The sequence below is a fragment of the Garra rufa genome, chromosome 3, assembly GCF_049309525.1.
Source record: "Garra rufa chromosome 3, GarRuf1.0, whole genome shotgun sequence".
Taxonomy (NCBI): Eukaryota; Metazoa; Chordata; class Actinopteri; order Cypriniformes; family Cyprinidae; genus Garra; species Garra rufa.
Genome location: NC_133363.1, coordinates 33,753,105 through 33,777,638, shown reverse-complemented (window position 1 = coordinate 33,777,638; position 24,534 = coordinate 33,753,105). Strand labels below are relative to the sequence as shown.

Sequence of the window (24,534 nt, the reverse complement as noted above, 5' to 3'; positions counted from 1 at the left end):
TTCGATAAGCGTCTGTCTAAAATAATCATATCTAGACTGTGATTCGAGCAGTTTATCTTATACATTGTAAAACTATGCACTACTTCTGTCATGCATGATTACCAGTCATCTCAAAACTAGATATTTCAACAAGGAAGTATACCTCTAGGGATGCTGATCTTAAAATCCAAGTCTCTTCTTTCCAAGTGGTAAAGAGCCACTTCCTGCAGACGTGCTCTCTCCAGCTCTGAGAGGCTTTGGATGGCAACCGTCTGCAGCCTCACGCTCTGCCCCAGCATGGTGGCCCACGTATAGTCACCCTAAGAAATAGACAGACAGAAAAGGAAACAGAAGTGAAACAGTGAACGCATTGCTTTTAGTCTCAGCAGGCCTTTTTGCAGTTTGAACGCAGCTCAGCTTGAGCACACCTGTTTATGATTTTAAAGGGAAGCTGATTCATGTGCGTTTGATCAGAGTTGGAATTCTGCAGCAAGGCGTATTGCCAAGAGCAGGATTTACCCTGTTGAAAGTGATATACTGCTGTTAAAGTGCTTTGCACACCTCTTGCAAACCAACCTTCAAATATTGTAGAGCAAACGCTGGGGTGAAATCACTCCCAACAATCTTTAAAAAAGTTTTTTAGACATTCATAGTTTTAGATATTTCTCCTTAATAGGAACACGTCTGGATAAACATTCACTGAATGGTCTTGTCTGGGTTACTGAAAACATAAAAAGCCTAGAGGTCTAAGTACTTAAAACATGCTATATGAGAAAAACGCTATTTGAGCTTCTCTGTTTGATTTGGATTCAAGGACAGCTACTTTTAGACTTGGCAGCAACACTGTATTGGGTAAACATACAATAGCTAGTGGACATTTTTTGACCTAATGTAATTCCTCTGACAACATACATCCTGTGTGTAGTCATACGTGTTGGCACATCTGATGTGATGACAACAAAGACAAGAACTGAAAGCCAAAACAGTTACTAAGTGGAAATTTTCTGCTGATCAACCTCAATTGCTAGAATAACAAGATAATACCTTGATATTAACCTGAAAGTGTACATATCCAATTTTAGCGTATCATATAGGTTTAAGTACAGTTAAGTTGAGTTGTTAGACTGAAGTGACTGAACTTACATGAGGCCGATTAGCCTAATTCTCTGGTTATAAAGCCTCAATCGTTTACTGCTTAAACAAATGTGTGAGTTGTCATCTCACTAGGGTTTAATTGAAAGCAGGAGTGTGTCTGTAATTTGTTTTCTTGAGTCCACGTGGGAGGTCACTTTTCACTCGAGTTGTGGTCACGCAACATACCAATCGGTATTGAGAAAAGGACAGAGGTCACAGGTTGTGCTTTGTTTGTTTTAATGATAAAAGAGATTAGAAAACAGCATGAGATCCATCTGTTGATACCAGTATTTGAATGTATGTAGAAACTATCCACAGATTACAAACTACTGTAAACTGGTATTACTGAGGGCATTTCTTTTTGCTATGCATTCTGAGTTATTATTATAAATTCATATTCGAACAATGGACATAAAGGAGGCATTTTATCATGGTAACTGTAACATCACTTATACATATGCAATATTTTATAGGATCTTTGAGATATAAGATTTAAGTGATGTATTTACAAGTGAAAAACATGAAAACTACTGTGGCTGAGCAACATGTTCATTCAAGGGATAGTTCACCCAAAAATGAAATTCTGTCATTAATTGCTCACGCTCATGTTGTTCCAAACCCGTAAGACTTTTGTTCATCTTCGGTGCACAAATTAAGATATTTTTGATGAAATCCAATCTGACCCTCCGTAGACAGCAAGGGAATTGACATGGTCAAGGCTCAGAAAGGTAGTAAGGACATGTGACAAAATAGTCCATGTGACATCAGTGGTTCAACCACAATGTTATGAAGCTACAATAATACTTTTTGTGCACAAAGAACACAAAATAATAACTTTAATTTAACAAAGTCCTCACTATGTTTCTGTTTCTTGACTATGGTAGTTCTCATTGTTTATGCAGGGTCAGAAAGCATGTTGTGTTTAGAAGATTAACAAAGGTCTTATGGGTTTGGAACAACATGAGGGTGAGTAATGAAGGACAGAATTTTCATTTTTGTGTGAACTATCTCTTTAATATTATGCGATTTCTGGGTGGAAAGATGGGAGCAGCTTCAGGGCAATGCAAGCCACAAAGTCCTTTTTTCTTTCCCCCTCCTCCCTAACTCTTTCATATGCCTTTCTCCTTACACTGTCCCTTCTTTTAAAACAAAAACTGCAAATCGGGAATGAAGGGAAGAGCAAAACACAAACACATGTAGCATTACACCATACTTCAAAGCCCACTGAAACCTAAACCACCATCATTCATCAAGAGTATTGTGCTCATTTACTGGACACAAAGGCTTTTGTGAGAAACACTTGCCTTTATAAAACCAAACAGACACAACATATGCAACCCACATCCTATATGTCCCAAATTCTGAAGAAAAAACATGTTTTATTGTACTAATGTTATAATATAGGTTAAATTAAGTACATGCTGGTAAATTTAATCTTTATGTAGTCACTACGTAGTCCTTACTACATTTACATGCCTTGGCTGTGGTAGTTCTGTCTATGGAGGGTCAGAAAGCTCTCTGAATTTTTATTTGTGTGTGTGTGTGTGTGTGTGTGTGTTCTGAAGATGAAGGTCTAACAAGTCTGGAACGACATGAGGGTGAGTAATTAATGACAAAAATGAAAACTGAAAACAACACAAAACCAGTGTTGGGGAAAGTTACTTTTAAAAATAATGGATTACAATATTGCGTTATTCCCTTAAAAAAGTAACTAATTAGATTGTTTTGTTACTTTTTATGCAAAGTAATGTGTTGCATTAATTTTAAATCTGAGCTTGCTCGCTTGTTTTTCATATAAAAGTTATATTTTTGGCAAACGTAAAAGCCCTTTCACACCAAAAGTGAAATGAATAAGTTTTAAGCTGAAGGAAAAGTAAATTCACATTTGCACAGTAGAACGCAGGAAAAGAAGGTCTGAAAATCTTTAGCAATAAAAAAAGTGCAAATGTTAGTTTAACATTAGTCTAAAGTTAGTATGGTTGAATTGGATCATCGAAGGTCAGAAGAAAAAATATTGGTTAATAAAATGGGATTAAATACAAGGATATTTGTGTTATTTAACTTATTTAATTATTGCAGGCTTGTGTCATATTTAGAATTCAGTTATTTGAAAAAGTAACTTTTTTTCTTGTAAATGTAAGAATACTGCATTACTTTACTGTTTACTTAAGTAATCTGATTACGTAACTCAAGTTACTTGTAATGCATTACCCCAACACTGCACAAGACAACCCATTCCCAAGAACAGTGAGAGTACCAGCACTTCCATTTTTAATAAAAACTTACCTTACCTTTCCCTACAAAATCCACTACAAAAACTCTAACCCCCAATGATCAAACCCTATTAACACAAGCATATCTTGAGACCCCAGAGGGAGGAGACCAAAAATGGTTGAGAAAAAGACAAGAGTGTATGTGGAAAGCCCCATCAGTCCATGAAAAGACAGACACCTAAAATTATTTTTACACAAGGCCAGTTCACAAGTTGAACAATGAAATAATCATGATTGTATGGAAGCCTATTTCCACCACAGAATTAAAAAAAAACTTTTTTTTTATATCTGGCAATGTTGAGAATCACCATAGCCATTTGTATCATCATTGTGTATATTATGCTGAAACAATGTTCCTCTATTAGTATAAATTTATTTGACAAGGGACATGAAAATAGCAGGCTGCTACAACGTGTCTTTGTGTAAATCAGGGTCTTGCATTAATGTCTGAGACAACTAATCCAAGTGCAGACATACCTGAGAGCATGACAAGACCCAGATAAAAACATCAGAGGTCCATAAATATTATTGCAAGACCGCTCGAGTACTAGAACAATAAAGTAAACAGTTTTGCGAAACTGCCTCACTTCACTTTGAAGAGATTTTCTTAGCCATCCAGAGCAAACAATAGCTTATGCCTTAAAAAGCCTTTCTCAGTCTGTTCCCTTATTTCCTTTCAGAATTCTTGTCCGATTTCCACTTCATATACTTCTTGAGCCCTAACCATATTTGTCTCCTGATCCTTAAAACCTGGCTCATGGTCCTTCATGAGAACTTCAATATAAATACTTGTATTTAGAAACATGCTGATAGTTCCCAGATGCCCCTTTTAAATAACTCCAAGTGCTTGTATAAGAGTTCAGCCAGTAACAATCCTATGTTTCTATCAAAGGAACGCTATCAGATAATTCTTGTGATGATGACGAGTGTGATATGCATATATCAGCGATAAACTTTTATTATTTATTCAGTCTCAACTACATCTGGTGAGCATTTGCATCAATGGGTGCGCCTGGATGCATGTGAATGTGCATAAATGTGAACGCTAAGTGTTCATACAATGGAAAGTTACAGGGAACCTCTCTGCTCTTAAGCAACAGAGCTCAATTTCGAGAACTGAAAGAAAAATGTGAAAAAATAGCAGCAGTCCTCCTGAATTATCCATTTAAACTGGACTGTGTCAAATAACAAAAACAAAAAGGCAAACACATTATCTGCCCTCACACCCATAACGTTGCTTTTGGATGACCTCTTAGCTACAAAACATTCAGACAAATGCAAATCATCTTGCATCAAAGGAAGCCAAAAGGAAACAAGGGCTCTTTTCACTCCTCAGACTGATTTAGGCTGGCAGCATCCCTCCATTGCATCTCTACTAAGTATGTATCATTTTCTAAAGGAAGTTCCCTCAGAGCAAGAAATAAAAATTCATCATTCTGTGTGTAATGTTGTCTGGTGGCCTAATCAGCAGTTATATTCATATACCTGATACGGATAAAGTCAACAAAGGAAAACTGAATCCCAAAGAATTCGAGGTCTGCTTTATGTTTTAAGGCCATTGAAACTGACATGAAAAAATGTTAAACACCACTTCAGAGGAGGTAAACTCTCATAAACAGGCACAATGCTCTTGTCAGAGAAAGAGACTGCTGGACCTCTGCTGTCTCCTATACAAGAGTGTCACAGAATCAACAAAATCTTTGTTAAATAAAACGTAAGGCAAAGCAAAACGTCAGCCTTTTAATAAAGGTCAGTGACAAATTAGGTAGTCTCTCTGAGATTAATTATAAAATCCACTGATAAAGTTACATGTATTCGGAAATGTGATCTTTGTATTGAAGTTTCATACATTTTTGAAAATAATTTTTTGAAAAACAAAAAGTGATTTAATGACTTGATCACAAAACTTTAAATACAAGCGTACACAAGTTTTAAAACATTTTCTCGAAGTAAAAAAAAAATCAAAAATATTATTTTACAATGTTTACTTAATTCCAACTATTACTCCATTCAGCCTGAACAAAACATACACCAGCTACTGACAGTAAGCACTTTTTTAACTATAAGCACCACTAAAATATTAAAAAAAATGTTTCTTAAATCAGAAACTGAAAACATGTTTATAAGAGAAAAGGTGTATTCAAGTCAGTTTTTTACAGTATGAATTGCATTTTACACACTATAAATCCATATTCTTCCCCCAAACTCTTCAAGAAACATGTACACATACACAACGGAAGGATTGTACATGTTTACCTAAAACAGTAAGCAGTAGCTGGTGGTTAAACATGTGAAATCCAGATTTAGCCACACTCACATAACAAACACAAAACACACTATAAACCATCTCGAACAAACACATGTGGCAAACAGTGGTAATTTGCCATTCCCCAAGAATACTATTTATCACTGCATTTACATATTCTCTGAATATATTCCATACTTCATTATAGTCTCAGACTGTTAAATACTGCAGCCAGAACAAAACAAACTTTGCTCATTAAATCTGTAAATTGACTCAGACTCTCAAACACACTTTTCACTCTACCTGCAGACTGGGAGATGGGCAGTGTGTCTGACAGAAACACACACTCTGTGAATATGAGCAATCCCCTCAGACTCTTCAGACAGGTACAGCCAATCCGACCCGAGCATGAGACAGACAGACAGAGGCAGAGAAGGATAAAGAGCAAGAGAGAGAGGTCTGTCCTCTCCATCTGCCATGTACTCAAGTAAATCAGAGTGCAGCCCCGGGGTTGCCAAGAGCAAACTTCACATAAACACTCAGTCAGTGACGTAGGGCAGAGGGGGAGGAGCCTCAAACTGATCCAGCCGAGCTTTGAATGAGTTCCCCTGTCAGACTGTCACTCATCATCAGTATAATAAACACTGGAAACGCAGCGTCCTCCTTTCCAACCTCCCACTGCAGGGTTTCTACTCCTTTTTCATTCCTGTTAAAAGCTTGTCCTCTTCACAGAAATGAAAACAATAGACATATTACAGTAGGTGACCTTAACTGCTATGCAATTACACCAGAAAATAAGTACAATGTATTTATTGTGTTCATATTATATTGCAAACCACTTCTGCTGCTATTGTGGTGGGATATGGGTTAGGTTAGGGACAAGTTTGGTGGTATGGGTAGCTTTAAGTGTGGGTTAAGGTATATGGGATGGGTCAACAGTGTAATTACAAATCTGATTACATGCAGGTATTTTTAAAATATAAACACATGTAAAAATGTAAAAACATGTACTGTATGTACACAATACACTCTTAAAAATAAAGGTGCTTTAAAAGGTTCTTTAAGCGATGCCATAGAAGAACCATTTTTGGTTCTACAAAGAACCATTCAGTCAAACGTTTTTATAATCTGAAGAACTTTCTTTTGCCACAAAAAACCTTTTGTGAAACTGAAAGGTTCTTCAGATGTTTAAGGTTCTTTATGGAACCATTTAGACAAAAAAGGTTCTTCTGTGGCATCGTGAAGAACCTTTATTTTTAAGAGCGTAAGTGCTATAAAGTGTGACCAGACTTTCACAAAATAGCTGCCTCATGATGAACACATACAAATAAAGTTTGACCTTTCAACTCTGTGCTGACCTCACACTTTTCAATTTTATCTGTTAACACAGATTCCACTTTTTCATGCATGATAACCTTTCAGCCGAAGGCAAGATACAGTAAGAGTCTTTGTGCTTAGAGTGTTCTAAACTGGCAATAGTGTGGGGAAACTTCAAAAGTGACATTTTGTGAACATATTCACATATTTTTATTCTGTGACAACTTATGTGATGTTTCTTTTGTAAGCTGTGTATATCTAGGGCCTTTTTTAGAAAATAATGGAAATCAAAAATTTAGAAGCTCAATATCTCAAAAGTGCTCAGAATGTCGATAGAACCTTATAATTCCAAGGCAGTGAAATTTTAAATCTGGATAAACATTTTCATTCAGCCAATGAGCTTGCTGCTTTACATTTACATTGTAAATGGCTGGTTAGCATTTACTAGAGCATTTTGCAGCATGCTTTCAGTGTTTCTCTGAAACCCTCCACCTCCCCAGCTCCACCTGTATACTTTAAATCTGGTACGGGTTTTTATATATGCTATTTGCAACCCAGGGTCATTGGAAATACGTGCCTCTACATACATTTCTGGAACACCATAATTACCTTACTGAACATTTTGGAGGCAGTTTCAAAGTGAAATGTCCACACAGTGACGCTAAAACATTTGTAATACTTGACTGTGCCAGGTTTTAATTATGTTGGTACGGACACATATTGCTGTGTTTTTATTACGCTGCTTAAGGTACGTATTGCAGGTGTTCAGAATTCAAATATCCGGGGAGTGTCGCTAAAGGTGTTGGAAATATTCCCTTACGCCAAACCAATCCCCAAACCTAACCGATAGAGTTAACAAATGCAAAAGTGATATAAAAACACATTTGTTGATGCAGCCATGCTATAACTTCTTTATGCAAATTTGAGCTGTTTTGTTGTACTGTAGTTTCATGGGGTTTGTACTAGAGTGCGGATCGAGCAGTAACCGAGCCCGACCCGAACCCGACAGGCATTAAGATATTTATGTCTGAGCCCGATCCCAGCCCGACACAGTTAAAATCTTTTTTTTTTCTCATACTAATGACACATGCACTTTTTTTGTGTGGAAAGCCCGCTTTTATTAAGCAACTGTAGGAAGGCGTTCGGAAATGTCAACAGATGAGCGCATCAGTGCACACAGGGCAAAAAGCGCTGTTATAACACAGGCGCACTATCGCGCTGATGTAACCGAGCCCGACCCGAACCCGAGCATCCTTTCTAAATATCTGTCCGAACCCGGCCCGGCCCATCGGGTTCCGTCGGGCTCGGCTCGGGTATCCATCCTCTAGTTTGTACCGGAGCCCTTCATCACTCAGATGCAATGCCGTGTCGCGTGAGCTACCAAGCAAACTTACTGAATTTGAAAACTCAGGCAAATGAAACTGTATATGTGACGACAACGTTCAAAAGCATCAGTTTTCATCATGCAGGAGGTTAAAATAGTTTTGAAGCCATAATATAATATTCTGCAAGTAACTGTGTGAAAATTAGGCTTTATTAGTAAAAACTCTGTGTGTAAATCATACTTTGTGTGAAAAGGCATAAAAGTTGTTGGAGTTGTTACTGCCTCTAGTGTTCATTTCAACTAGAAACTGCAGTGAACCGTACTGCCCTCCAAAGGCAAAGCGCAGTAACTACGCATTTGGTCAAAATTGAGTTAAGGCTTAAAATGGACTTTGTGACAACTGTTTTGTCTTGTGGCAAAGTCTCCTGGTTCAATTTTGTCTCAGAGAAATGAGAGTGTTTCAGAGAAACAAGGGTGTCAACATGTTTGACTAGCTGGCGTAAAACTTTAAAGGCATCTTTCTCAGTTTCAGTATTGCCGTAGTTACTGCACTTTGTCTTTGGAGGGCAGCGTACATATAGGTATGTTTTTTCAGTTTTGCAAATGTGTATAGAGGCACGTATTTCCCATGAGCCTATGTTGGCTATTTGTGCAGCGGCAGTATGTCTTAAATACTCACAGCACTGTATTGGCGTATGTGTTGGCATAAGCAAGTTCCTGTACTTGCTTTGCAGCAGACATAATCTACAACAACAGCAATAACCAACAGCAGCAGCAGTTCATCAGCTCTTCTGCCAAGACCAAATACATTAACACTGTCATATCCATTACCATGCTAAAATCTTTAGAGAGCTGTCATGATAGAAATCATTTTAATGTGATTATTTGCTGCTCAGGAAATATTTCTTAATATTATCAATGTTGAAAAAAGTTGTGCTGCTTAAAATGTTTGTACAAAATAAATTGTTTAATGAATAGAAAGTTTAAAAGAACAGCATTTGAAATAGAAATATTTTTTACATTATACATATTTAATTTCTTTAAAAAAGTGTTTCTATTAAAGCACAAGATGATTCTCAAATCATGTTGGATAACACAAAATATCAGGTCATGCACAAAACCTGTGGCACTCATGTTAGCTCAAGTGCCAAAAGTGTCATGCACCATTTTGTTTTGAAGGGGCACTTGTGGCAGTTCTGACTCACTTTATGCTCTGGGCAAGGCATGACTTAACCCTAACACTATGTTAAAACTTAGTAGCTTTTAGCATGAGTGTGGGAACAGAACAGTTTTTATGTAGCTTGCAAGGAGACCTGGGTTAAACTAATAACAAAGCAGTTTGAATAGGCAAGTTGCTTCATTATGCATGCCAATTACTAAAAAAATTACAAATTCAACATAACAATTTGTAATAATTTGAATAACAATTCAAAATATGACTATTTTCACTAGTGGTACCTGAGTTGTGTGTGGGTGAGTGTATATTTGTGATGTTTGTTTGGTAAGTGCCTGACAGCTCAGCGAATGATCCTATTAGAGTACTTCTGTTCGACTAGCTGACAGACTGACAGATTGAGCACATTAGCAAAGAGCTCCTGGATAGAGGCACGGTTAGTAGCATCAGGACTTGTCTTCATTCAAGCCTGGACACACAGTAAGTACCTGGCAAGCACAAAGTAACAGCAAACTATTATAGGCAATCTGGACCTAGAACAAGTGGCCCTTTTGTTGGCCCTTGGCCTGGTTAACATTAAGCAGTTAGCCCCTGTTGGTTAATGTTGTAACTACATTCTTAAAAACAAAGGAAGTTCCAAACAGAGGTCCAAGAGAAGCCTAATTATTCAGTCCTGTCAATCATAAGTATGAGCATATAAGCATCAATCATTGCACCGTCCCAGCGACAATTCTTCTGGCATTCCTCCACCTTCCTAATATTGTGTTGGTCCCCCTTTTGCTGCCAAAACAGCCCTAACTTGTTGAAGAATGAACTCCACTAGACCCTGAGGGTGTGCTGTGGTATCTGGTACCAAGATTTTAGCAGCAGATCCTTTAAGTCCTGTAAGTGCAAGGTGGGGCCTCCATGGATCGGACTTGTTTGTTTAGCACATCTCACAGATCCTCGATTGGATTGAGATTTGGGAAATTTGGAGAGATTTGGCCAAGTCAACACCTCAAACTCATTGTTGAGCTCCTCAAACCATTCCTGAACCATTTTTGCTTTGTGGCAGGGGGCATTATCCTGCTGAAAGAGGCCACAGTCACCAAGGAATACTGTTTCCATTAAAGGCTGTACATGGTCTGCAACAATGCTTAGGTAGATGGTATGTGTCCAACTAACATCCACATGGATGGCAGGACCCAAGGTTTCCCAGCAGAACATTGCCCAAAGAGTCACACTGCCTCCGCCGTCTTGCCTTCTCCCCATTGCATCCTGGTGCCATGTGTTCCCCAGGTAAGCAACCTACACACACCTGGCCATCTACGTGATGTAAAAGAAAACGTGATTCCTCAGACCAGGCCACCTTCTTCCATTGCTCCGTGGTCCAGTTCTGATGTTTACATGCCCACTGTTGGTGCTTTCGGCGGTGAACAGGGATCAACAAGGGCACCCTGACTGGTCTGTGGCTATGCAGCCCCATACGCAACGAACTGCAATATTCTGATATCTTTCCATCAGAACCAGCATTAACTTCTTGAGCAATTTAAGCTACAGTAGCTCATCTGTTGGACCACTGTTGCTTCCTTGGACCACTTTTGATAGATACTGTTATTCTCCTTCTATGTAGTACTGCAATGAGGGGTTGAACTCAGAGCTCAGGCCGAGCCTCCATCAAGGATTTCAAGCTTAGTTTGTTTACCATTAACCATCAGGACTGGATGGGCAGGCGAACTCATGAAAGGTTCCAAAATGGGGTTTTCACAGCGATGCTGCATAGAAGAAGCATTTCGGGTTCCCCAGAGAACTTTTAGTGAACAGTTTTCAAAAGAATGATTTTTTCTTAATGTGAAGAAAAATCTGAATACCTGTTTTCCACTGTAAAGTACATTTTGTGCAATGGAAAGTCTCCTTGGATGTTAAAGGCTCCAGACTGCAATAAAGAACCTTTATTTTAGAGTTTACACCATCTCTCTGGATTGATGTTCAGTCAAAAGTATCTGTGTATTCTGATGGAATAACATTTTCACTAGCAACATATAAATCACAAAAAGTTCATCAGTATGTTGACAGTGACAGATATATTGAAGACATTTGTCCCTGTCTTCTGCTTTTGACAGTCCTGTGCCAGCTGAGCAAGCGCCATGTCAACGGATAGCTTTTCTCTAGGTATCTTAGACCTCTTTGACCTAAAATAGCTACAGTGCCACCAATAGTAGACATATTTTTTTTCAGGCTGATAAATGTGCGGCTCTGAATAATGCGTTTGGAATGTGGTGTGAGTCTGTGTGCGGTATGTCTTGGATTTGCCATTAATTTACCATCTGCAGGGCTTGAATGTGCTTGAGCTCTCTGGAGATTCTTCCATCTCCATCAGGGATGAAAATACAGTCCAGATGTCTTCATCACTTATACCATCCATCCACAGTCATACTGTTTTCACAACATCAGGACTGCCAAAAGAGCCTTCATCACTTAAGAAGGCTGCTGAACATAAAACCTTTTTGGCTGATTTTAGGGAGGACTGTGTAAGATTCAGAAAATATTCATCCTCAATGACGTCCTTCAATAAGAAAACAGCAATATATCATTTTGATTTGTGTTTATATATGAAATCTACTAAATCATTGGCAGAAACACACCATGAAAGTCTTTGGACTCTCATTCTCCCTGGAAAAAAAAAAAAAGTGATGACTGTCCCAGCGGTTTTCCATACACATGAGAATGTTCATATCCGGCCATTAAAAGAGAAGTGCCCCACAGTTTGACCTCTGACCCTAACATCAAGGATGCTCTCTTCCTGTTTTTGGCTGTAACATAGTGTTCTTAGGTGAATATGATCATATGACCCTGATACAGGATGGACAAGAACTGAAATAGACCTGTCCCAAAAGAGTGGACACAGGAGTAAAATCCAGTGTGTGCAAGTTTGGTGCGGATGCTCAGATGATGCAGGAAGAGTGACACATACTAAATTTATATAATAAGTTTTTCCATGATGTCTATGAAAATTCTGACAAATCTGAATTTGTACATTCATCACTTAATATTGTTAAGTCAATTGGTTTTAATGACCGTGTTTAGTGTAATTATTGGAAGCTGACTGTAATTTAAAGCTATAGACTGCACTGCCCACTATAGGTCACAATTGGCAAGTTCTACAACACATAAACCATCAAAAATAAATCTCATTCAGTTTCTCTGGTATACGCTACCAGTCAAAAGTTTGTGAACAGTAAGATTTTAAATGATAAAATATTGTGAAATATTTTTACTATTTAAAATAACTGCTTTCTATTTGAATATATTTTAAAATGTAATTTATTCCTGTGATCAAAGCAAAATTATCAGCATCATTACTCCAGTCTTCAGTGTCACATGATCCTTCAGAAATCATTCTAATTTGCTGTTTAAGAAATATATTTTTTATTATTATTATCAATATTTAAAACAGTATTTTTTTCAGGATTCTTTGATGAGTAGAAAGATCCAAAGATCAGCATTTATCTGAAATAAAAAGCTTTTGTAACATTATACATTATACCATTCAAAAGCTTGGAGTCGGGGGGAAGAAATTCTAGAAGTTATTGCTTTTATTTATCAAGGATGCTCTAAAATGATGATAAAGACATTTATAATGTTACAAGAGATTTCTATTTCAGATAAATGCTGTTCTTCTGGACTTTCTATTCATCAAACAAACCTAAAAAAATTCTACTCAGCTGTTTTCAACATATTTATAATAATAAATGTTTTTCAGCAGCAAATCAGAATATTCAAATGATTTCTGAAGGATCACGTGACTGGAGTAATGATGCTAAAAATTCAGCTTTGAAATCACAGGGATAAATTGCATTTTAAAATATATTAAAAAAGATAACAGTTATTTTAAATAGTAAAAATATTGAACATTTTACTGTTTTTGCTGTACTTTGGATCAAATAAATGCAGGCTTGGTGAGAAAAAGAAATCTTACTGTTCAAAAACTTTTGACTGGTAGTGTGTATTTAAAAAAAAATACACCTTTACATCTAAACCACAATAAAACCTGACTCTCTTCTTATCATAAATCATTTATGAATCATGACATTCACCTGTTCTACTTGCTACCCTCCTACTTTTCTCAGTACAGATTGTGTCCTCTGCAGAGTCAAAGCTCTGTCTAGACATGCTGAGGTGGAAAAGGTAACGATGACTAGCATTCACGTTGCAGTCATAGACAGAGGAAATGATCCATGTTTATAACTCTCCGATTGCTGCTGGTATGGTGTTTATTTTCTCTTGGAGTGAGAAATTGCTTATCAGCAGATAGCGGAGATGGAAAGAGAGAAAATAGAGAGAACAGTGAATGTCTGGAGTAATGCTCAGTAATGTTTAAAAGAAATGAATATTTGTATCCAGCAAGGATGCATTAATTTAAACAAAAGGGACAGTAAAGACATTTATAATGTTTCAAAAGATTTCTATTCTAAATAAATGCTGTCTTTCTATTGATCAAAGTATCCTGATCCTTAAATGTATCACTTTAAATAAAACAGCACAACTGTTAACAATGATAATTATAGGAATTGTTTCTTAAGAACCAAATCAGCATATTAGAATGATTTCTGAAAGATCATGTGATCAGACTGGAGTAATGATGTAACCCCAAACATTTGAATGGTAGTGTCTTTCTTTAGGCAGCTTTGATTGTAACACAAACACATTTAAATACAGCAGCAGTGCAAAAGAAAAGACTCACTTGACTTCTATCAGTCACGTCATACAGCAAATCAGAAATTCAAGGTGTGTGTGTGTGCCAGTGTGGTCTCATTTCACCATTACAGGAGGACAGATTGCGTAACCTGAGTCAGAACTTATTTCCGTTTTCTTTTATCCTTTCAGTCCTCTTATCTTTCTCTGCTTTATTATAACATCAGTCTGTTCTTCAAACTATCCCTAGAGGTCATGAAGAGGAAATGCCATTTACAAAAACATTCAGCAAAGATGCCATGCTTCTCTAAACAGGACATTCTCCACCCATCGGCACTCTAGCTCTCTACCGTTCTGCTCCATTATGCTGAAGAAACCGCCACTCATTGACATCCATAATAAATAATACCCCTGAGTATGGTGGTGCTAGTGTTTTCTTCCCAAACAGTAAATACCAGAGAGCACCACAACATTTTCCTACGCACCTGTTTGTCACTATAACCTGCAAATTTAATCTTGAGGTCATCACATGCACCAAGAATTAAATTTGAGGTAATTTGATCTAACATTTAGCCCTATTTTACCTTATTCAGTTGACATAAAAAGCATCTACTGAACAACAAGCAAATGGAACCAAATATATCTGTTCTTCATGTAATAGATTTATTCATGTCATGTGGATAACCGGAAAGAAATAGCAATCAGTCCTGCCATATACAGTGTCATGCAAAAGTATTCATACCCCTTTATTTTTCAACTTGATGTTAAACTGCTTTAAATACTTATTTTCTACATCAATCTACAGTGCATACACCATCATGACAAAGCAAAAGCCATACTGTCACAACTTCGTAAATGTATTAAAAAAAAAACTGAAATAAGTACATTGCATAAATAAGTCTTTTTGGGTATGATGCAACAAGATTTGCACATCAACATTTGGCAATTATCTGCTATTCTTTGCCTCACCTCTTCACCTCTCAAGCTCTTTCAGGTTGGATGAGGACAGACGCACATTTTCAGGTTTCTCCAGAAAAGTTTAATTGGGTTCAAAGCCCAGGCTGTGGCTGGGCCACTGAAGAACATTCACAGAGCTGTCTGTAAGCCACTCTTGCTGTGTGCTTAGGATCATTGCCCTGTTGGAAAGTGAACCTTCTGCCCAGTTTTTCTTCTACTCTGACGAGTCCCTCAGTCCCTGCTGCTGAAAAACAGCCCCACAGCATGAGGTTGCTACCACCACACTTTACTTTTGGGATGGTACTCTCCAGGTAATGAGCAGTGCCTGGTTTCCTCCATACATGATGCTTGGAACTGAGGTTCATTAGACCAGAAAATCTTGTTTCTCACAATCTGAGGGTCCCTTAGATGCTTTTTTTGCAAATTCCAAGTGTGTTTTCATGTGTTTTCACTGAGGAGAGTATTGAGTCTTGCCACACTGCCAAAGTCCAGATACATGCTTCTGTGAACCTTCAATGCAGCAGATTTTTTTTTTTACCTCTTGGTTTTTGCTCTGATGTGCATTTTCAGCTGTTAGACTTTTTAAATAAGGTGTTTGTCTTTCCAAATCATACCTATTCAATTGAATTACTAAAGGTTAACTAGTGACATCTACAAGCAATATGAATGCTCTGGAGCTAAATTTCAACTGTCCCAGATAAGGGTATGAATACTTATGCAATGGAATCATTTCAGTTTTTTATTTTTAATAAATTTGCGAAATCTGTTTTTTGCTTTGCCATTATGGAGTATGGAGTGTAGAATGATGTGGGGAAAAAAAGTATTTTAAAGCATAAGGCAGCAACATAATTTTTTTTTTTTTTTTAATGAAGGGGTATGAATACTCACTGTAGCCATTGAATTTGGGCCAGACATCATAACAATATTGCTAAAGGCTGTAATCACCATATAGTCTAGATCAGGGATCACCAAATCTGGACCTCGAGATCCATTTTCCTGCAGAGTTTAGCTCTTACCCTAATCAAACACACCTGAGCATGCTAATCAAGGTCTTCAGGATAGAGAACAACAGGTTGGTAAGTGTGATCAGGGTTGGAGCTAAACTCTGCAGCGCATTGGACCTCCAGGGTAAGATTTGGGGAACCCTGGTCTAGATCGGCACTCTCTGCTTGCTATTGATCAGTCAGTCGATCAGCTATGGCAATTTACACATGCCTATAATCTTTTCTATCAGCTTCCAGTGATGTAATACTGATTGTTAGACTCCATTTATGCATGAGTTCACTTCTTGACCCCTGGCCCCACATGTTCTAGTTTCAGTTGACTTTCATTATTGCTTGTCTCTGCTGATCAAGTAAATTCAATCCTAGCTATCCAATTTACTCCCATCGAGTTTTTTTTGCAATAAAACACATAAAATGATTTCCTTTTAGCTTGCAGAGGCTTGTGACATGAGATGGTGACACATTGTCTGAAGATGCTGTTTCTGAACTTTAAAAAAAGAAGATTGAATTTGCTTTGAGGTTTAAAATTATGCGCATAACAGTCTATAAAACCCCCCTTTGTCTTTTAGGTCAGAAACTTCAATGCAAGTATGGTCCAAATGACTGTAAACTCTCATGAGCATACAAGGTTTTAAAGTCTTTCTGGCAGCTGCTGACTTGTGTGTGATGCAACTCCAACGTCTTAGACCACTCTCTTCAAATTCCAAATCACAGAGAAGGTTTAAGCTCTAATTCTCTAACGAAGGCAAGACTTTTGAACACTTACATTCCACAGAATGGCCCTTCCACAAATCCCCCAGATAATACAGTTGTATTATTTCCAATTAAAATCATTGTTAAGGCCGTTGGTGTCCTTCAGTAGACCTCACATCATTTAGTGGGCATTCCTTTCAATGGGGTTAACCATGAAATGTCCCAGGAAGAGGGGAGGAAAAGGAAGCTCTCAGAATGACAAACCCCCTTTGTTCTTTCATGTTCATCAATCATATGATAAAAACCTTTCAACGGGAAATGTTTTGAGTCATGTAATTGCTCAATGAGGAAACTGGTGACAAGCTTTGAAGTATAAAGTTAAGATGTCCGCTTGTGGTGAAGTCACAATGTAACGGAAATAGTGACAGGTCTTCTGTATTGTGACTTACATCCGAGTTGGTTTTACTTAGTTTTACCCATCAGTTGTTGACTGGATTTTATGATACATCACCAAAGAGAAACTGAGATTGAGTTATAATAATCTGATTAAAAATTACAAGGTCAAAAGAAATGAATTGTATACATGGATGAATCAGTTGTATTTATTCATTTTCATATGGAGTGAATTTTGATTTCATGCTGACTTCAAAACTGGTGTTTTCAATCTGTGGGTTTCTGAGTTAGGAAAAGTGAGTCGCACAAAGTATGAGAACGTTGGTGAGTTCATGCCAAGTCATGCCATGATGCAACCCACAGCAGCGTTTCCTGCAATGTGTTATGTGGCTGCTATAACAAACTACAGCACAAACTAAATAGTTCAATTGAAAAATGCATAATATAGCACAAAAAAAAAAAACTCTCCTGGCAGCATTAAGAGTGACCTATTATGCCCCTTTTTAAAATATGTAATATAAGTCTCAGGTGTCCCCCGAATGTGTCTGTGACGTTTCAGCTCAAAATACCCCACAGATCAAATTTGAAAATGCCTATTTTGAGTGAAAGCAGAAACACGCTGTTTTTGTGCATGTTCGAATCCCGACTCGAGGACCTTTCCTGATCCCGCCCCCTATCTCTCTCCCACTTTGCTTCCTGTCATGTCTGATCTGTCCTATCATAATAATGGCAAAAATGGCAAAAAATAAATCTTTTAAAAAAATACATCTGTTTGGTTTTGATTATAATGTCTGTCTGTATAATGTCTGTCCATATTTGTTTAAACTTTCATATTCTCTTTCATTCTCTTTCATATCTTCTTGCGCTTAAACTGACAAATACACACAAGTATATGTTAAAAGCACACATGAGTTACAAAAACAGTGGGTTATGTCTGTGAAGGTAAACATTAAATCTGTGTGGCAGCAGCATAATATACAGTAAATAAATCAATACATCCACTGCTCTCTTGTCTCCTCTGAGGCTGGGACACTAATAGTATTCTGTGCTCATCTGTACAGCCGAAAACAGAACAGTTAGCACGCTTTGCTTGAACTTTAGCCATAGCGTTAGAACTGGTACACTGAATGGTGGTGCTTTGGGTGGAAACATGCAGATTTAGGGGGCAGTATATATTATAATAAGATCCCCTTCTCACGTCACGAGGGAGGCAAATTCTGAGCGGCTCGTTTTTTCACATGCTTGTAGGGAAAGGCTTACCAAACGTTCAGAGTTACTTTTTTACATTTTCTAGGTTGGTAGATGCACTGAACATGAAAACATGAAAAAAGACAGATTTTTATGATGTCACCTTTAACATTAAAAACATTCAAATGAATCAGGACCTGCCACTCATTAAAATTAATTTCTTGCAGTAACCGCCGCATAGGTCTTTCATAAAGGAGTTTGTGGCGTATTCTTCTTGCAATACTGTTCAAGAGTGCAAAACAGCATTAGATGTTTGGCCATCAGTTTGAATCAGTCCGATGAATCCTTCAGTGAATTAAATCACCGAATCCATCAGAGCGGCTACTGAATCAACTTATACTGAACTGCCCAGTGCATTATTACATTACACTGCAAAGCTGTGACACCAGGAAATAAAAGATAAGGTTTATTCTGTTTTTGTCTGTATAACTCATGCTCATGTCTTTGTTAATATTTATCCTCTTTTTTTGTGACTTACCATAAGCCTTAATGACAGTGTTGTGAATTTGATAAGCAGGCAATCTAATACAACAAGGAAAACAAAAAACAAGAGAACAAATGGATTTTCCCCCTCACATTTCACTAAAACTTTCTTGAGTACAAAGACAAAGTTTGTGAAAATGTAATATACACTTAAGCAAAAATTTTTCAGACACAATATATAATTATATATAATTATACAATATATCATTTAGATAATTTTCCTAGTGGGTGCAGGACACTATAGTTCATTTATGTAAGTGAAGATAGCAAAATAACATAAACTGTGACAAATTATACCCAAAGATTCTTCATACGAATTTGGGACCAAAAATTATTCAGACACTTTGACCTGACCATATTTTGCATAAGTGTTTTTTCTTTATTTGCTAATGCGACCTTTTTACACCACAGACTGAACAAAATTAAGCATTGCTTGGCGACTGGTCAACAAAGTATTGATAGTCGTGTAAATATTGTCATACTAAACATATTTTATTACCATTTTCTAAACTATAGTGAATAAACTGTGATAATGTGAGAAATGTTAAAGGTGTCTGAATAAATTTTGGTTTGACTGTAAAAATTACACCTGTCATTCGGGTTTTATAAAAGTTTATGGAACCCTTGAATTAAGATATAACACATCATCTTTCATCAATGGACCTCTCTTGTATCTGTGAAACTAAACCTCCCAGTGTAACCCAATAGAGTTCAGCTTTTTAATGCAAGAAATTGTGAGCTTGTGCGGTGTTGTGTTTTCGAGCTACTTTTATTGGTTCAAACTATAAATCAGGACACATGGAGACAATCTAATCCTCATCTGCCTGCCTCCAATCCTTCCAACACCCCAATGCAGAGTTTTCCAATGTTCCAGCACATACTTCTCATTTTTTTCCCAGACAGTCTGTTGGCAAAACGACTTTTCCAGCATTACCATACCAATACCATACCATAATTAAGTTTGACACATCTATAAAGCATTATGTGGAGATGAGAAGCCGCTCATTGATCAAGTACTGACATTAGTGATAGATCTGTTTACCTTGACTAACACAGCAGGAATGTGCAGCACCAGAGAATGACTCTGTAATCATTATCCAGAAGCTCTTAAGTAAGTAAAAGATGTTTTACCTAATGAATAGATACTAAAATCTCTTTACAATGCAATGCCATAACATAAATATATTGACAGGACAACTTAAGTACGTCATGAAAAATGCTGTGGGACATAAATTAGCGCAGATGTTTAGAGTAATGCTGGTTTTGCACCTGTCCTATTTCTACTAACGAATGCTGATGGCTATCTGCAAACAGCTGACAGCCTGATGAAATAGAAGGGGGACCCCTTCCCCCACACTCATAGCATATGGTCTTCATTATATTGCACACTGTCCAAGATGTTGGCCAATCCATCAAATCTTCGTACTTTTCCACTGCACGCTGTTTTGAAGCATGAAAGCAACTTCCTAATCTTTTTCTACTTAGGCTTTTACCAACAAGAGCAACAAAATTATCGGATCAGCTGACGCAAATCCTGAGATGTCAGTAAGTGTGTAGTCTATATTGGCTCATTAGCTCATGTGACGTCTAGCGAGTTTAATTGAATTTGCATTGTTCGGTTAGCTCGACCCAACGGGTGAAAAACCTATTAAATCAACCTTTAGAAACAAAGCCTTCTTTCTGAATTGATCGTCCTCCATAAACTTCGTTACGTGTAATTTAGCCGAAACCGTATGTGTGAACTGCAGGGGCAGAACTTGTGGAGCAATTTAGGGTTAAATGCCCAGCACAACAGTGTCAGGACTTTCTACTCTTTGGCATCCACATCCAGAAGTGAACCTGTGATCTACTCATCGCCAACCACGATTATCATCAGCAGGCAAATTGAAGTGCACTGTCTACTTTATTACAAACATTTACAGTTGAAGTCAAAAGTTTACATACACCTTGCAGAATCTGCAAAATGTTCATTATTTTACCAAAATAAGAGGGATCATACAAAATGGATGTTATTTTTAATTTAGTACTGACCTGAATATAGACCACAAGAGAAATGAATGGTTGAATTTATAAAAATGACCCCATTTAAAAGTTTACATATACTTGTTTTTTAAAACTGAGTTGTTTATGAGTCCCTTGCTTGTCCTGAACAGTTAAACTGCCTGCTGTTCTTCAGAAAAGTCCTTCAGGTTTTCAGCATTTTTGTGTATTTTAAACCTTTTCCAACAATGACTGTATGATTTTGAGATCCATCTTATCACACTGACGACAACTGAGGGACTCATATGCAACTATTACATAAGGTTTGAATGCTCACTGATGCTTGAGAAGGAAAAACGATGCATTAAGAGCTGGGGGTGTAAACTTTTGAACTGATTGAAGATCGGTACATTTTTCTTATTTTGCCTAAATATCTTTTTTTTTTTTTTCATTTAGTACTTTCCTTCAGAAGCTACAGAAGATACTTACATGTTTCCCAGAAGACAAAATAAGTTCAATTTACTCTTATCTTCGAATAAATTTTTTTTTTACCCCCGGCTCTTAACGCATCGCGTATCCTTTTGAAGCATCAGTGAGCGTTTGAACCTTCTGTAACAGTTGCATATGAGCCCTCAGTTGTCCTCCGTGTGAAAAGACGGATCTCAAAATCATACAGTCATTGCTGAAAAGGGTTCAAATACACAAAAATGCTAAAAAACGAAGAATTTATGGGACCTGAAGGATTTTTCTGAAGAACAGCGGGCAGTTTAACTGTTTAGGACAAACAAGGAACAACTCATGAACAACTATCACTAAACAAAAAAAACACAGCTGTGGATCATTCGGGTAACAACACAGTAATAAGATTCAAGTGTATGTAAACTTTTGAACGGGGTAATTTCTATAAATTCAACTATTATTTTCTTCTGTGGACAATATGTAAACGTGTTTTATGTCAAATATCTTATTCAGGTCAGTATTAAATAAAAAAATTACATGCATTTTGTATGATCCCTCTTATATTGGTAAAATAATTAGTCATTTTGCAGATTCTGCAAAGTGTATGTAAACTTTTGACTGCAACTGTATATACATACTGAAACATTTGCCTTTATAAACTTTTTAAACTATTTTTTTATATTTTAAGGGCCTTTAGTTCAACCTTGTAAGTACAACAACTGTAGATATTAGTTTTATAACAGTTTCGAAAATTGTTTCTTGAGATCAACCCAAGGATCAAAGTGCAGTAGTATACAGCCTACTTTATAGCATGCTCGCCAATAGCGCTGACCCTAAAAGCGGTGATATTAATACTGGTTTATGCTGATGCTTTTAATAATTAATATTTACTGCTGTATCTTCAGAAAAACGAAGAGAGAGAAATTAATATTTCAGTGGAGTTGTTCACAACAAGGCACATGTTACTGAATATGAGTCTTAGCAGGAAAACAAATACTGTGCATGGACAGCATCAAAACAACTTTAGTTTACATTTGCATACAACTGTAGGTAATTCCCCAACTCACCACATAGAAGAACTGCATGTCCTGGCGAACAGGCTCCTCTGGCTGCATGACTGTAGATGAGGTTTTATCCGATCCCATGTAGAACAAAACCATAACACTTCCTGGGTAGAGACTCAGACAAAGAGAACAAAGCAGATCCCACTTGTTTTCATCAGTCACACTTTTGATGGAGAGACTCAGTCCATCTGTGGAGCAGCTCTTGTTTATGGGCCGTTGGTAAGAGGTTCAGTGTCAGTGCTTCCTCTGCGTCTGTGTATCTGAGAAGTGATAGCAGCTCTTCCTGTGAAAGGGTGCTCTCTGAGTGTGCCTGTGTGCACTCCAGCTGATAAAATGCGAGTCCCTACACGCAGCTCGGTGCAGCCTCTGCTGTGCTCTTCGCCTGTCAACAACAGGAAATGTGCCACTGGCAGCTGAGAGTTTGACAAGCTCACAGCCTTCACTTTGATGCAGCACCAGGAAGCACTGGGAATGCATTAGTATGGGCTGTGCCGGTGGCTGGGATCAGGTCTCACTTATCCTCCCATTCCCACCTCCTTAACTCCGCATGCCATAAAACCAAGGTCTGAAGGTTCAAGCCGGTGCAAGTATGAATAGCTTTTATCTTAGTAGTAATTGCAGTATGATAACGGAACTTTGCTCCGTGACATTTTTGATCGGACTAAAATACTAGAACAAACACTATGCTGACTTGCTCACACTTTTGAATTGTTGATGGTGAGTGTATCATCTGTATTACATTTAATGCATGTTCATAAATGGCCTACAAATAACATTTGTCCTCTGTACAGACTAGCCATAAGTTACCCTGGACCACAAAGCTAGTCTTAAGTAAAAAAGGGTATATTTGTAGCAATAGCCAAAAATACATTGTATGGGTCAAATTTATCGATTTTTCTTTTATGCCATAAATCTTTAGGATATTAAGTAATGTTCTATGAAGATGTTTTGTAAATTTCCTAGCGTAAATATATCAAAATGTAACTTTTTATTAGTAAAATGCATTGCTAAGAACTTTATTTGAACTTTAAAGGTGATTTTCTTCATATTTCGTTTTTTGTACCTTCAGAGTCTAGATTTTCAAATAGTTGTATATCGGCCAAATATTGTCCTATCCTAACAAACCATACATCAATGGGAAGCTTATTTATTCAGCTTCCAGATTATGTATACATCTCAATTTTTAAAAAAAATTGACTTATGACTGGTTTTGTGGTCCAGGGTCACATACGCAATACACATGCAATAAAAAAAATGCTTTCTTAAAGACTATCATTGTAATAAAATGTTTTTTTCTTCAAATAGGCTTTTTGTTAATCCCAAATATTATTCTTTAAATTATTTGGTTACTACTAAGACAATTTAGTTTTAATCATCTAAAGTTCATCGCAAAAATACACTTTCAGTCAGAAGTCTCTTCTGCTCATCAAGCCTGCATTTATTTGATCCAAAGTACAGCAAAAACAGTCAAATTTTGAAAGAAATGTTTTTTAATATTTAAAATGTTTTCTATTTGAAAAAAATTTAAAATGTAATTTATTCCTGTGATCAAAGCTGAATTTTTAGCATCATTACTCCAGTCTTCAGTGTCACATGATGCTTCAGAAATCATTCTAATATGCTGATTGGCTGTTTAGGAAACATTTATTATTATTATTATTATTAATATTAATATTTAAAACAGTTGAGTAATTTTTTTCAGGATTCTTAGATGAATAGAAAGATCCAAAGATCAGCATTTATCTGACATAAAAGCTTTCGTAACATTATACACTGTTCCATTCAAAAGCTTGGAGTCAGTATTTTATTTTATTTTTATTTTTTTGGGGGAAGGAAATTATAGAAATTAATACTTTTATTTAGTAAAAATTATCAAAAGTAAATATAAAGACATGAATGATAAAGACATGTATGACGTTACAAAAGATTTATAGATTTATTAACTTTCTATTCATCAAACAAACCTGAAAAATCTACTTAGCTCACAATAATAATAATAATAATAATAAATGTTTTTTTAACAGCAAATCAGAATATTGGAATGATTTCTGAAGGATCTGTGACTGGAGTAATGATGCTAAAAATTAGTTTTAAAATCACAGGAATAAATTACATTTTAAAATATATTTAAAT

At 36.9% G+C, this 24,534-nt stretch overlaps 1 protein-coding gene across 2 annotated transcripts in view; it reads right to left on the bottom strand.

Annotated features, from left to right (window-relative positions):
* Positions 1 to 22,835, bottom strand: part of arhgap36 (Rho GTPase activating protein 36) — a 48,411-nt gene extending 25,576 nt beyond the window's left edge. Inside the window, exons 1-2 of one of the 2 annotated variants that reach the window (XM_073836991.1) lie at positions 22,405 to 22,835; positions 143 to 299 (exon numbers count right to left, since the gene is read on the bottom strand). In XM_073836991.1, coding sequence (XP_073693092.1) covers positions 143 to 299; positions 22,405 to 22,497 — 250 coding nt within the window. In that variant the 5' untranslated portion in view covers positions 22,498 to 22,835. Of the gene's footprint in view, positions 1 to 142; positions 300 to 5,934; positions 6,106 to 22,404 lie in introns of those variants that run through there. The other variant, XM_073836992.1, reaches the window with a different exon arrangement.
* Between the last annotated feature and the right edge of the window lie 1,699 nt (positions 22,836 to 24,534).